The 13,432-nt window shown below is 38.6% G+C and overlaps 1 protein-coding gene across 2 annotated transcripts; it reads left to right on the plus strand.

The window, feature by feature from the left end:
* The first annotated feature begins 1,605 nt into the window (after window positions 1-1,605).
* On the plus strand, window positions 1,606-12,696 carry LOC112553567 (zinc finger protein 64 homolog, isoforms 3 and 4-like). Of its 2 annotated transcripts, XR_003097071.1 has the most exons (8): window positions 1,606-2,566; window positions 3,092-3,325; window positions 3,802-3,993; window positions 4,858-5,037; window positions 5,555-5,789; window positions 6,012-6,113; window positions 6,514-10,514; window positions 10,631-12,696. XR_003097071.1 is itself a non-coding variant. In XM_025220880.1 (7 exons), exons 1-7 carry the CDS (start codon window positions 1,607-1,609, stop codon window positions 7,209-7,211), a joined length of 2,601 nt encoding a protein of 866 aa, XP_025076665.1. In that variant the 5' UTR covers window position 1,606; the 3' UTR covers window positions 7,212-12,696. The 2 variants fall into 2 exon arrangements, 1 of the variants encoding a protein (XP_025076665.1); XM_025220880.1 differs by having other exon boundaries at window positions 6,514-12,696.
* Window positions 12,697-13,432: the final 736 nt, after the last annotated feature.

Genomic DNA, 13,432 nt, shown 5'->3' on the forward strand with positions numbered 1-13,432 from the left:
TAGTCAGAATCTTGCCAGCATACTGAAGTTTTTCTTTTTATAACTGACTTGCAATGGAGAGATATGATATACATCAGACCTTGCAATGCATATTTCTGTTTGAAAAGCATCTGTTTGCAAGCAGTATTTTAAATACTAATGCAAAGATTGATCATATTTAATTTAACCATAAACAAGCTACAACATTGTTATTTTGAAAATGCTACAGTGTTCTTCCTGTGCATTTCCTTTGCATGTTTGAACTCTCTTTCAGCACATGGTTTATAAAACAATGAAACTATGAAATTGCTTAATATTAGTAAAAAAGTTCACTGATTACCGCAGAGATTCCATATAGTAATTTATTTTGTAGTATTTGCACAAAACATACACACATTTCTGCTTACGGGAAACATACAGAGGTGGATAGTATCAGTTTTCTGCAATTTATTTTTGTTCTTTCCTGTTAGAACAGAGAAAGAGGTTCCTACACAAGGCAGTCCTCAGGATGGAAGGCCTCACAACAGGTTTTCCCTTTGGAATGGGTGGAGAGGACTTTGGCACCATGGATTTCCAGACATCTATGACTGGTGAGGTAGGGGGTGGTGGCCCACCCCTTATGCACCCATCCATGAGTCCCTATAATCCCTTCTGCCACAGTATGTCTCGTGAGACAGTATTTCCACAAAACAATCTTATGGGACATAGATCAGGAGGGATGGACTTGCCCAGGTTCCCTCTAGTCCCATATGCACAAAACATTCCCATGCCTAACCACAGTTTCAACCAGATGATGTCTCCCAGACATTCATTTCCAACCAGTGGATTGTCCAACATTTCAAGCTTCGGGGACATGTTCCCACCACAGGTCTCTGGTGGTGATGGATGCCCTGGTGGGGGTGGAAGCATGGTGGACAGTATTTCTGATCGCCTGCCTAACTTCAACTCAATCATGATCTCATCGCCAGGACCAACAACTCTTATGCAGCCCTCTACACCAGTCTTCCCCAGTGCAGCAAGCTCATCCAGCATGGTGCATACATCCTCTGCTAGTGCAGCAGAATCCAGCCAAAAGCAGAGCCTCTGTGGCTCCCAAAACAGTGGCACAAGGAGCAGTAGTGCTGAGAACAATGAGCAGCTGGCTGCTAGAGGATCTGCTTCACACTCACACCGGTCACCCATCCAGTCTCCAATCCCCTCCCTGCAGAGTTGTTTTCCTGGACAGATGCCCCACTCACAGCCACAACATCAGCAGCAGCAGCAGCAGTCCAGCGTTGTGCAGCAGCTGTCTACCCGCTCAGTTCAGCAGCAGACAGTACCGCTACAGAATCACTCCCCAAACAGCCAGTTCTCACCTCGGAGCGATGTCAAGCCATTCCCCATGTCCTCGGAAGTGCAGTCTGTTAACTTTAACACCATGATGCCACGACGACGACAGTCCCCACGCCGGGCAGCGGCCATGGTGGCTCAGGCAACAGCTGCAGCTGCGGCTGCCGCGCTGGCAATAGAGACCAAGCAGATAAAGATCCCATCCATGTCGGACATGCTGTGTCGTGGGGAGAGCCATATTATGGGTGGACCAATGGGAATGAACTTTCCAACACAGATTGACAGAAATATGGCTTCAATGAATTCTGTGCAATACATGCAGGCAGGCATGCCGCAAAATAGCCTCCCTCCCTTCCATACTGTGGATGGGAGCAGAAGAGACTGTGGAACTGGTAATGGGGACATGGGGGTTCCCCAGCAGACCAACAACCATGCTGGTCCTCACATGTCAGGTTACCCAACTCGTCGTGCGATTGTGCCATTTTTTAAGGCTGGGCGCTTCAGTCTTCGAGAACCTGAGGTCTTTGAGTGTCAAATGCCCAGGGTGCCCCAAGTTACAGAAAGCTCACAGACAGGATTAGATACACCTAAAAAGAAGTCAGGCTCAGGGGAGAAACATTTTTTCCCAGTCATCCCTAGCTCTTTCAGTAATATTAATCCCATGGATGGAAAAGGAGGGTTTCCTTTTCCACGAGAGGGTGGAAACAACCGGCTGAACAGACTTGCAGGAGAAGGGGGAATAGACGGAGTCAAAAACCTGACTACTTCCTTCACAGAAGGTGAGGGCTATGCAAAGAGAGGTAATTCTAAAACTGTCGTCTCCCCTAGTTTTGGTGAAGCAGCTGCCAGAGCAGTGATGACCACTTGTGTGGCAGATAGTGCCACTTTCGTCACAGTGGCTATCATGAGTCGGCAGAGCTCCATGTTAAAGCCTAAAGTCACAAACTCAGGAGGAAGCCATGTTCATGGACAGTCTACTACTGATGATGTCAAAGAAAATATCTTGCGTAATTCTACTTTAGCTGGTGGCAATGATAAAACCTTAACTGAAGAAGTGGCCACCCCAAGAATTCAAACACGAAGAGGCAGGCGACCAAATGGCAATGTATCTGTGTCTGTGCCTGTAACATCCCAGAGGGGCCGAAGATTGCGTCAGCGAGTTATAACTGAAAACAACATTTCTGATGATGAAAACTTTGAAAAGATAATGGAAGAAAGAAAAGAAAAGGCTCGTGCAGCAGAGCAAGAAAGACTGGAAGTAAGTGTGACCTTTTTGTTATCATCCACCATTTTTTTTGTTTTTTTGATTGATTTTTTTTGCTATGGCAGTAGACACATAAAGTCATGTAGCCTGTATCCTACATCAATTCTTCAGCTTTTAATCATTCATACATCATCAATTAAAGTGGCACTACACATAGTCTGTTATTTTTCTTATTTTTAGAAACTAGAAGAGAAGATTGCTGTATTGTGAGTCTTTACATGTAATAAAGTTGTTACTTATATAATTTCTTAAATAATACTGTGTTGTTTAGCATTATTATAAGAACAACAAAGCCTTGCAAAGAAAACACATGTAAAGTCTAACAAAACACATACAATTTTAACCTAACCCCTCAATCTATTTCCATCTTTTTCTGTGACACTTGTATTGGTGAATTGCACCTTATATATCTAGTTAGCACTACAAAATGCCAAATAATGTTAGGAGTGTTGCCAACATTATCTGGCTGCTATGCCTAGCACTTCAGAATATGTGTTTTTTTTGTTTTTTTTTATGCAGATCAGTGTGCGCATTGATGATTCCCAATGTGTGACCTATGGCGAGCAGAAGCGATGGCAGTGCAACTTGTGTGACAAGTCCTACACCACCAAGCACAACCTGGTCATGCACATACTCGACCACAACGGTATCAAGCCGCACCTGTGTTTGGTGTGTGGCAAGTACTTCAAGCAGCTAAGTCACCTTAACACACACATGCTAACGCATGACAACGTCCGGCCCCATGTGTGCACGGTATGTTCTAACACCTCTTCATACACTGTTGTGCTGCAAAAAGCTTTCCTTGGCATTGGTTCTTTTTTTTTTTTTTTAATCTAATCATTTTTGTTGGGAGGAAGGGCTGTAACTGGGCTTTTGAATTTTATTTCCACTTGACTGGCACAATTTTAAGACTACCAAAAAGACAATGCTTGCACATTTAAATAATAGTTTTTACTTTACAAAAACTCCATAACCATTGTTCTATAATTTAGTGTACTGTCTTAAAATGAATTTTAAAATAATGTTTTCCCATAAAATTATTGATTGAAGTCAACATGTTCATTGTAGCAACTTAAAAATATTTTTCCTTGTTTTTTTTAATATTTTATTATTTTGCAAAAAAGATAGAAATCTTTAAAGAATTTCATAGCACTCTGGTCTTAGTTGCTTACCTTTATCCTGGAGACTTACCTTAATGGATTTTTTAAAATGACTCTTTTGGGGGCCAGTTGTGTGGCAAAGGTTTCACACAGATCAGCCACCTGAAGCGTCATCAGGCAGTACATCTTGACTCTAAGCCATACTATTGTGATGTTTGTGGTCGTGGCTTTACATATCCCAGTGAGTTGCGTCTTCATAAGGAGCGCCATCTACAGGACTCGACAACATCTGGTGAACACTGTTGTCTGGAATGTGGGGAGGTGAGTATAAGGCCAGGATATAGGCATTTTCCCCAAAATGAACAGGTTCTTTAAGTTCCAGCTTTGAAATGTTACCCCGGAGTGTATTGAACACCAAACTCTTATCATTCCCAGCTTAGTTTTAAGCATTTTCAAAACAGAAGTTATTTTACTACAACTAAAAAACAACTAGTAATCAAAAGTTTATAAAATAATAGTTCAAGGCATAAATTGTAATTGATATTGAATAATAAGATAATAATTGAATTAGAAAATAGATACAATGGCTTGCAGTAGATGTTAAATTTTTGTTTGATAGCTATGCTATAATAATGACTTGACCCTTTTTATCTTAGCTTATATTGTTAATTTGCTAATGCTCACCCAGGGCTTCGGCTAAGGCTAAATTCTTTTGGGTCCCAAGGACCCCATCTTCAGATTTTTAAGGGGTCCCTGTTCTTCGCCTAACTTTGGAGGGGACCCCATTGACGAAAATTGAAGGGGTCCTCCGAACTTTTAATGCGTACTGTACGCAATTTTTGGCGTAAGCAGAAGCCCTGGCTCACCTATCCATGCTGGGCCTATTCTGGTGATCGGCTAGTACCAGTGGAGTGAATGACTCTGCACACACATACACACACAAATATCTACAAGCTTGTGCACTACTCTACAAAAAGTGATACAGCTATCATACTAGAAGTGAATGTATCTTATACAGAGTGTTTGCTCAACTGATATATTTACTAAATAGTTGTTTGTTGTTATATTTTGCTTTTATTCAAAAAGAAAGATATCTTAGGACTCTGTGATTAATTTGTGATGATGCAGCACAACGTGCCTGTTTTCGTGTGGCATTAATGACACCTGTTTCTCTGCCTGTTATAGGAGTTTCCTAATGCTGCACAGCTGAGTCAGCATCAGCTTCTGCATGAGAATCGTGAGGAGCTGATCTGCACCTTCTGTGGACGCAAGTTCCGCTACCCTAGTCAACTTAAAGATCATGTTGTCATACACTCTGGCAGTCGGCCTTATATGTGCACAGAGTGTGGAATGGATTTTATGAAGGTAAGTTTTTGTATTTATAGAAGATAATATTTCTATTTTTGCACGTTTTAATCTGATTTTGAAGATGTGTAATCTGCATAAATAATTCACTTGACCGCCAAAAAAAATCTTAGCGTAGATGTAGTACAATAATTATTCACCTCAAATGTTCGTATTTTTCAAGTAAAGTTTATGATGCATGCTATTATCCAAGTTTTTTGTTGTATATATTATGCACATTGATTTATAATATAATGGTGTGATTATTGTTGAGTCCTATTTTGAAGAAATTCCACATTCCTTTTTCCATTACCTTCTGTCATTTTAGCCTCTTTGCGAAAACATTAAAAGAGATAAGTACTTCTCATAATTATATCTTGGGTCTGTAGAACTGCATAGCTGTTGCCCTGCAAACTTTGCTGTTAAATACTGCTTTCCATGATTAGACATGCAGTTTTACATCTTTTTCACCCTGTGCATTTTGGCTAATATGTGGTGTAAGAAAATGGTGGACCTCAGCTTGCCTGTCTGAATTTAGGAACATCACCTTCGAGCTCACCAGTTCACACACACTGGCCTCAGACCATTCAGCTGCCCAATCTGTGGACGGGCGTTCAACCAGCGTGCCAACATGCAGCGTCACATGTTGATACATAAAGCTGAGCGCTCGTACAAGTGTGACTGCTGTGACAAGACCTTCACCCAACCTCAGACACTCAAGGCACACATGGTGGTCCATGCCGATCACAAACCCTACAAATGCCAGCTCTGCAGTAAGTGCATGGTGTCTCAACTATGCTTCTAACAGACCAGCTTTCTAATTAGTCTTGTAGAATGTGTGTAGAGCAATAATTGTTGTAAAAAAATTTGTAACCACACTCATTTCATTTCTAATGCTGATTCTGCTAGCATTGTGAAGAATGTTGAGCTTTGATACCATTGTTATACCATTATCATTATAGTGTGTACATGTAGATGTGTTTCTTTATCCTCAGGCAAGGAATTTGGGCGTCTTCACAACTTACATGGGCATATGCACATGCACAATAACACCAAGCCCTATGTCTGCTTTTGTGGAAGCTCCTTTACACTAAAAGGTGAGCACTCAGAACTGCAAGAGTACCTGGGACTAGCTCTTTGCCCCAGAGCCAGAGAAGCTGCAAGGTCTTTTAGCAGCTGCAGATTCCTTACGACCAAACTATGGATTCAGTACCATATGAAGTAGTTTGTGCCTTAAAAAGCAAAATGTTGAATTCTGTTAAAAAGATGGTTCTCCTACCTAAGTTTATGAAATTACTTTCTATATGTTAATTTTGAACATTTTTATGAAATTTTGTCATTCATTTGCCAAACCACAATATACTTTTACAAAAATTTTCTCATGCATTATAAACCACAAAATAAGTTAACACATAAAGATTATATTTGTGATCATACTGTTTCTACATTATATTTGAGATTATGCTGTGTCCAGTATGAAAATTATTTGTTGTTTAGGAAACCTCAATCGCCACAAGAAGGTGAAGCATGGCTTGAATGAGAGTACTGAGAGCATGGAAGAGGATGTTGTAAACTACCTCAGCTCCCGGCGAGCACGGGAAGAACCCTCAGGTGATGAGACAATGGATGGACTTGACAGTTCCTCCCTTGATGTCCCAGACAAATCTTCTAGTCGCAAGCAGAGAAAGTCCACGCCCAGAAAAATTCCACGGAGATCCTCAGGCAGCAACCGCAAACATAAAGAAGGTGGAGATATGGATGAAGCAGATGAAGATGAGTGTGAAGATGAAAATGATGAGTTTGATGATGACGAGGATGAGGAAGGAGGGATGAAAAATGAAGGCTTGCCCTCCCTACATTTTCAAGCCCTTACCGATGAGACAGAAACGCCAGGGTCATTGGAATCAGACCTGAAGCGCACACATAATGAAGAAGAAGAAGATGATAAACATGCAGATGAGGAGGAAGAAGAGGAAGAGGTGGCTGTTAAAAAGAGTCGGAGACTTTCCGAAAGGCAGAGGGGTTTGCATAGGACAGGAGATTTCCTACAAGATTTGTCCGATACAGACAAAGAGGATGCAGGACAAGATGGCACACTTGATGAAGATTGGCTTCCCTCATCAGAAGTGAGGAAAAAAGATGGAAAGGGTGCAAAGCTGGATTCTCTGATTGCTGAAAAATTCAAGAATTCTTGAAATAATTCTTTTGGTTGGATATTGCATTATTTTTTAATTATTCTTTGTCCATCTATGTTCATTGAAACAATGCAGGCCTTTTTAATATTTATTTCCATATTTTGACCATTATATTTTTGGGGGAGACAGAATGGATGTTAAGGGTTTTAAAATATTTGTAATGGATTCAGATAATGCTTTGACAAAGCCCTTAACTTCCGTCTTGACCTCAAACCAGGAAAGTGTAATCAAAAATAATTGTTTGGGTTTTTTTTTTTTTTTTTTGTTTTGTTTTAATGTGGACAAAGACTTAGAAGTGCTGCTCATTTTTTACGTGTGACCCAAATGCAAGTAGCTGCAGAAGAGTTTATGTGTACACAAAGAAATTACCAGGAAAAGTATCAGACTTGCAGATAACACAAGATTGTAAATTCTACATCTTTTGCTGCATTTTTTTTTCACTGGCTATCTCTATATTCAGCTAAGTGTGTCAAGCTGTATAATGCTGTAAAGATCTCAAGTAAAGACATTTATAATTCTTTGGATGATGTGAGTATGACATTTAATGCCTGCAGAAGACCACTACAGTTGGTTGAGGTTATTGCATCATGAGGTGTATTGTGTGCCTGTGTGCGTAGGTGAGTGGATGGCTGGCCGTAGGAGTGGTCTGTGTGTGAATGCATATACCATGAGCTTTGGTCATTCCTTATTATGTTTTGTCTTGGGTACTTTTATATTCACATTGACTGTTGTTGAGTCAGTGGTCCCTCTGTTCTTTTCCATCTTTGACGATAATCAGTTGTTTTGTTAAACAGGCTCTGTGTTAGATCCTTGATTTTACCGTAGGCCTTTGGCTGTAGAGTTTTCTTTACCATGCTCTGCGACTCAACCACAGTAATATAATCTTAGCCCTTTGTTTCTGATCACATTTCTTCCACTATTTTTCATGTTTTTTAGCTGTCTCTCAAAGAGATCTTATTTAAGAAGTAAAATTTTATAGAAACCACATTCAGCATTGAGCCCTTACAGCAGAATACTGCACAGTGCAATCTAGTTCAAATCCAGTTAAAGACAGGACCATTTTTATTGTTAAAAATAAAAAGGAAGAAAAAACATTGATGTAGGACTTTTCTTTTCAAGCGATGATCAAGGCTTCTGGTGGTAAGCTTTGTCAGCTAGTGTCCATACAGCCCTATCCTTTGCAACCCCTACTCCCCTGACAACGCCAGTACCGGTTGACCACAGACCAACAGGGTCAATAGAATGAATGAATGCATCAACAGTTTGATTAAATTGTATTTACTTCTCGTGCATATGTTTATTTCATCTCTGTAAACTAGTTATCTATATTTTCCAGTGGGCATTAATGTTTTCCAATATATGTGTTAGTATTCTTACATCAAACAATCACAAGAAGCTGATGCATTTAAATTATTTTCCTGCAATTATCCAGCTAAATAAAATTACTTTAGTTGCTAGTTATGGGTTACTGTTATCTGGCAGTACAACACTATCTGTGCAATACGACCAATATGACAGCTCATTGAAATGTTCAGGTTGTAGGCCATGGCTTAAAAAAAATAAACTATCAAAATGTATACATGTATGTGGAAAATATTGATGGTTGTGCACTCAGAAAACAGCAGGGATGAACAGTTATAAATATTGATTGGAAAAAAATCACTTGGCCCAATCTACAGTATATATTTTTTCAATAATTTAATCCACTTCATTATTCTTGGTTTGCATTTTGTAGCCTTTACACTTGCACATTATAATTTGCTGTAGGTGTTATTTATGCAATTGCAAATTTGAAGGCTGAGAGCAAATTGTATGTATTGAAAGATATTCGTCAAAGCCTTTTGGTGTGAGTTAGTGTTTTGGTTTCTTTTTTGTAATTAACATGTTTTTTTGCTAGGGTGAAGACTAAACAGGATGCAGTGTCTTATTCATGCTGTTTACCATGTGTGGTTTTCTGCTAATTTTATCACCGCTCTCGCTTTTGAAATAACAGCTAGCTTGGTAAATGATGTTGATAGGTTGAATAGCAGCATGTCTGGACATGTTTGATTTATGATCTGTTAATTGTTATCAAAGTAGGCAGCAGTTTGATTGTCAATAGCTTTGTTAAGTCCTGGTACTTAGAAATGTTTACCAGTAATTTTTGCTTTTGTTTTTTTTTTAGAGATGGTATGGAAAAAACCTTTTGTAAAATGCTGATTTCACAGTAACCAATTCCAGGTTCATATAGCATGGATCACTATGTTCTTTGCAACATGTTGGTGATGGCTATAGGTCACATATTTTCATCTGATCATCACAAAGTGTGTTTTAATAAGAGTGACCTAACCCTAACCCTTCATTAATCAGTCTTGTGGCAAGAATACTCAAACAGTAGTTAAAAAATAAAACAGGAGTCAGTATTCAGCAAGGTTATCTTCTTTACACAATCATTTGTTGAAGACCACACTCACTTATCAGAGCTGATGTTAGGCTGTGTTGCACCCTAGACAAAAGACAAATGCTGTGTCCCCTATCCCAAGAAAAGTGTATGAGTTATAACATTTATTTTGAAATTTATTTAGATGTCCTAGAAATTGGTGCTTAAAACCTCGCTTTGCATTTTGCTGTGCAAAAAGTTATAAGTTTCTTCAGATTTAGTGCATTTGTCAAGTCTTGCTTAATAGGTATTGTGGCCAGCTCGATCAGTCTGTCTTTCAACATTATTGATCTCATCTAATTTTTAATTAATTTTGATTTTGAGAAACTCCGTTCTACTCTGGCAGCAGAAATTGAAATTGGAAGGGTCAATAAAATTTTAAGAGACACTACAACATTCAGCACAATATCAAATAGTTTATGTTGGATAATGTGAATATTAAGACTTCTTTAGGGGTTCATTTTAGGCCTGGGAAGCAGAGTTCCTATGCATCAGTGACTGTGCTGTGTGTGTGCATTAGTGCCTTTTCCAAGACCTTGCAAGAAAGTAGAATGTCCTTTGTTGGCTTTTCAGAAATGCTTTGGACATCATAAAGAAATCCAAATAAGGTGCTGTGCTCCTACATCTATTTAAATCTGTCTTCAGTGGACGCAGTGGTTGTGTCTATCACAGCACAAAAAAAACTGACTTTGAAACTTCATCATTATCTTCTATTGTGTTGTTGAAACTTCAGCATGATCTTCTGTCTTCGGCTGCCTCATAGTAAACTGTAATTAGCAAGGGCTTGAGCTTCAGCATGTTTCTTTTCATGATGCTCCCCGAAGGCTTGCATTCTTAGCAATATTTATGAGAGCATCATAAATTTTACCTAGCTGGTATCTCAGGTTGATGATGATGATGATGATGATGTAGTTTTATAGCGCGCCAGTATCCGCATCACAAAGATGCGCTCAATGCGCGGTAATCCCAGCAGCCACCAAACTGCAGGTCAAATGAAAAGGTTTCAAAGCATCTATTCTATTTTCCCATCTGGTTTCACTTAGTGGTTTTCTAAACATGATTTTTCAGTACTTTCCAACATCTTGACCCAGAGAAATAATTATAAATTTGTTGAATTAATCCAAAGAAATTGATAGCCTCTAGACAACTCTTAGCTGCATCATTTAAAGAATGTGCACAGCATGGGACAAAAAAAACCCATGGATTTATTATCTGAAAAACCGCTGTCTTTGCCTTTCATGTTGCTTTCATTATCATAGCCTTGACCTCACAGGTTATCTATTCAAGTCCATTTCTTGAAGTTGTTTGAGAAGAACTTCTGTCATAAACGCACTTCATTTTCAGACAATGGTACAAATTCTGGGAAATGCTTTTATTGCAATGTGAAACCTAGAACTTTCAGAAGCAGTGATTAACAAATGAATAATCACTGTCATTTTCTCATTGTGACTAACATCTGGTGTGCAGTTCAAGATGACAGAATAATACTTAGCTTGACTAGCAGCTGTTGAAATTTTCTGCTTTATTGCATTTGCTAGCGGCTATATTCATTCTGTGTATCTTTTCCAAGATAGTGTATCATTGTCATTAATTCTTCACAAATGTTCATTCATCACACAGTCAAAAGTGCTAGTTATTCTACAAACTTCAAGGAATTGCCATTTCTTGCACTATGAAGGTTGCCATTTGCACCACGTAATGCAGGGTTTTGCATTGCATTAGGATAAAAGAGAAAGGTGGGGCTGGCATGTGGTCCCAATCATCCTAGGGGTGTGCCCCGACCAGCCCCATCCCCATCTCTGCCTCTTATTAACAAGAACTTTTAGGCCTGAGATCAACGTAATGTACTGGACCCATCAGTAATTGTACAGTTTATGCTAGCTGCTGCCTTGTCTGATAGTCATTGTCACAAATATGATCCCAAGTCACCTCTGAACTCCTGAATGTTTTACTACCTTTCAAGGCAGAAACAATATAGGCAGCTCTGTATACTTTAACAGCTTCTGTACACATTTCCACATTATGCAAAAACGGTATCATCTAATCATGATGATTAATCATAACAAAGTTGTGTCCAATGTGCATCTTACAAGATGGCAGGATCATACTGCTTTCTTTGATATCCTTTTATGAAAGATAACCCAAACTAAAAACAAAATTAAAATTTAAGTTACGATCAAGTTGACAGCTGTTGCTACAAGAAAACAGTGAATTTTTAATTTTCAAAAAAACACATATGTGCTTACAATTTCACTGAAGGCTGCAGCAAGCATGATTTCTTTAAACAGATGCTAAAACAGCATTGCAGTCATTGCACCAACATGCTGTCATGATGGACCTCTTTCTACAACCCAAGTGAGAACTGTTTTCACCTGGGCTTGTATCTTGTGTACAGAACTTTTCACTCAAATTTGGGAATTCGTATCTTTGTATGTTAATGAATTCATGAAATCATTGAAAATAACTTTGCTTTCAGATTAGCCTTACAATATCTTGCGTGTTAAAGTTTTTGGCAAAAAGGAGTTGCAAAGGTTTTAAAACTCCATAATTATTCCCTTACTGTTCTAACCCAAGAGCATTTTTTTAATGAGTGGGTTTTGTTTTAATTTCATGTTTGACTTGAATTAGCCTTTTCATTACAGTACTACTGCAGCATTTGTTTGAATGAACTTGTGGACACCAAATGTACATCGTACAGAATCCTGTGAACCTTGTAAGCATCTTATCAGTGTTAGAAATAGTTTAACATATTGAGATGAGATGTTGGGGGAACCTTATTGGATTGGTTCTTCTGTCTGAATTATAAAGAAGCATACTCATGAAATTCGAATTCTTAATTAGACTTGAAAAAAAGAGCTAGTTTGCTTAACTGGGATTTTTTTACTTTTGTGTGACTGTTGTACTAAATAGCTTTTACATTCCATATTTATAGGACTCTCATTTTATTGCCATTTTCATTCTTGCACTTTTGCTGCTTTTTCCCCCCATGAAACTTCAGTGTTGGACCTCACGACTTTATTCTAGTTGTACATTCTTTATGCGTTTAAAAAAATTACCTTTCCTATACCCCTCTTTGTTTTTGTGTTCTCTGATGGTCTGCATGTGTGTGCACAGGAATATCTAGCTAAGCAACACATTTACCTGGGTGCATGCTTGCACTTCTTGTTGTAGGGAAGGAGATATTGAAATGCATGGAAAGGGAGTATGTGGCAGCCTGTTTCATGCCCTTGAGATGGGGCTCTACACGTTGATTATGTGATGATTTTGAAATTATATGTAGTGCTATCTAAGCCTTCAGGACCTTAAAATTACCTTAAAATTACCAGACAATAATATTGAGGGGGAAGACATTTTTGAGAGAGGATGTTTACTGGTTCACACTCTAACAAGTCAAATAATTAGAATTGAATGTAAACGAATACTCAAAATAGTGATTTTCCCTTATGCATTTTTTAATTTCTGATTTTGTGTCCATATCTGCATAGGAATCTATGACAATCTTTTATACTAAAAAAATCAAACACTGAATAATGGTTTACAATGCTGCATATAGTTCAATTACTCCTACAGTTTTAAATAGTTATTACATAAGATCTTAATTTGTGAAAACTCAGTTAAGATATTGGGGGAAAAAAACAACCTTGGATGACTGGGACAAGTTCTTGTTGGTAGGCATGGGCAAAAGATTTTCCGATGGTGCAAATAATTAAGGACTGCTTTACTGAGCACCTATTGGGCGTACTAGTTTTATTGAAAAGGAGTGAAGATTTTCCACACATGGATTTCAAGACATTTTGAACTT

This window comes from Pomacea canaliculata, linkage group LG13, assembly GCF_003073045.1.
Source record: "Pomacea canaliculata isolate SZHN2017 linkage group LG13, ASM307304v1, whole genome shotgun sequence".
NCBI classification, from domain to species: Eukaryota; Metazoa; Mollusca; class Gastropoda; order Architaenioglossa; family Ampullariidae; genus Pomacea; species Pomacea canaliculata.

Excerpts from the sequence above, each read along its gene's own strand:
- LOC112553567 (XM_025220880.1), top strand. The coding sequence starts at position 1,607 with ATGAATTCTGTGCAATACATGCAGGCAGGCATGCCGCAAAATAGCCTC. Across the intron at positions 5,038-5,554 it reads GTGGAATGGATTTTATGAAG|GAACATCACCTTCGAGCTCA; the intron begins GTAAGTTTTTGT and ends GTCTGAATTTAG. Across the intron at positions 5,790-6,011 it reads CTACAAATGCCAGCTCTGCA|GCAAGGAATTTGGGCGTCTT; the intron begins GTAAGTGCATGG and ends CTTTATCCTCAG.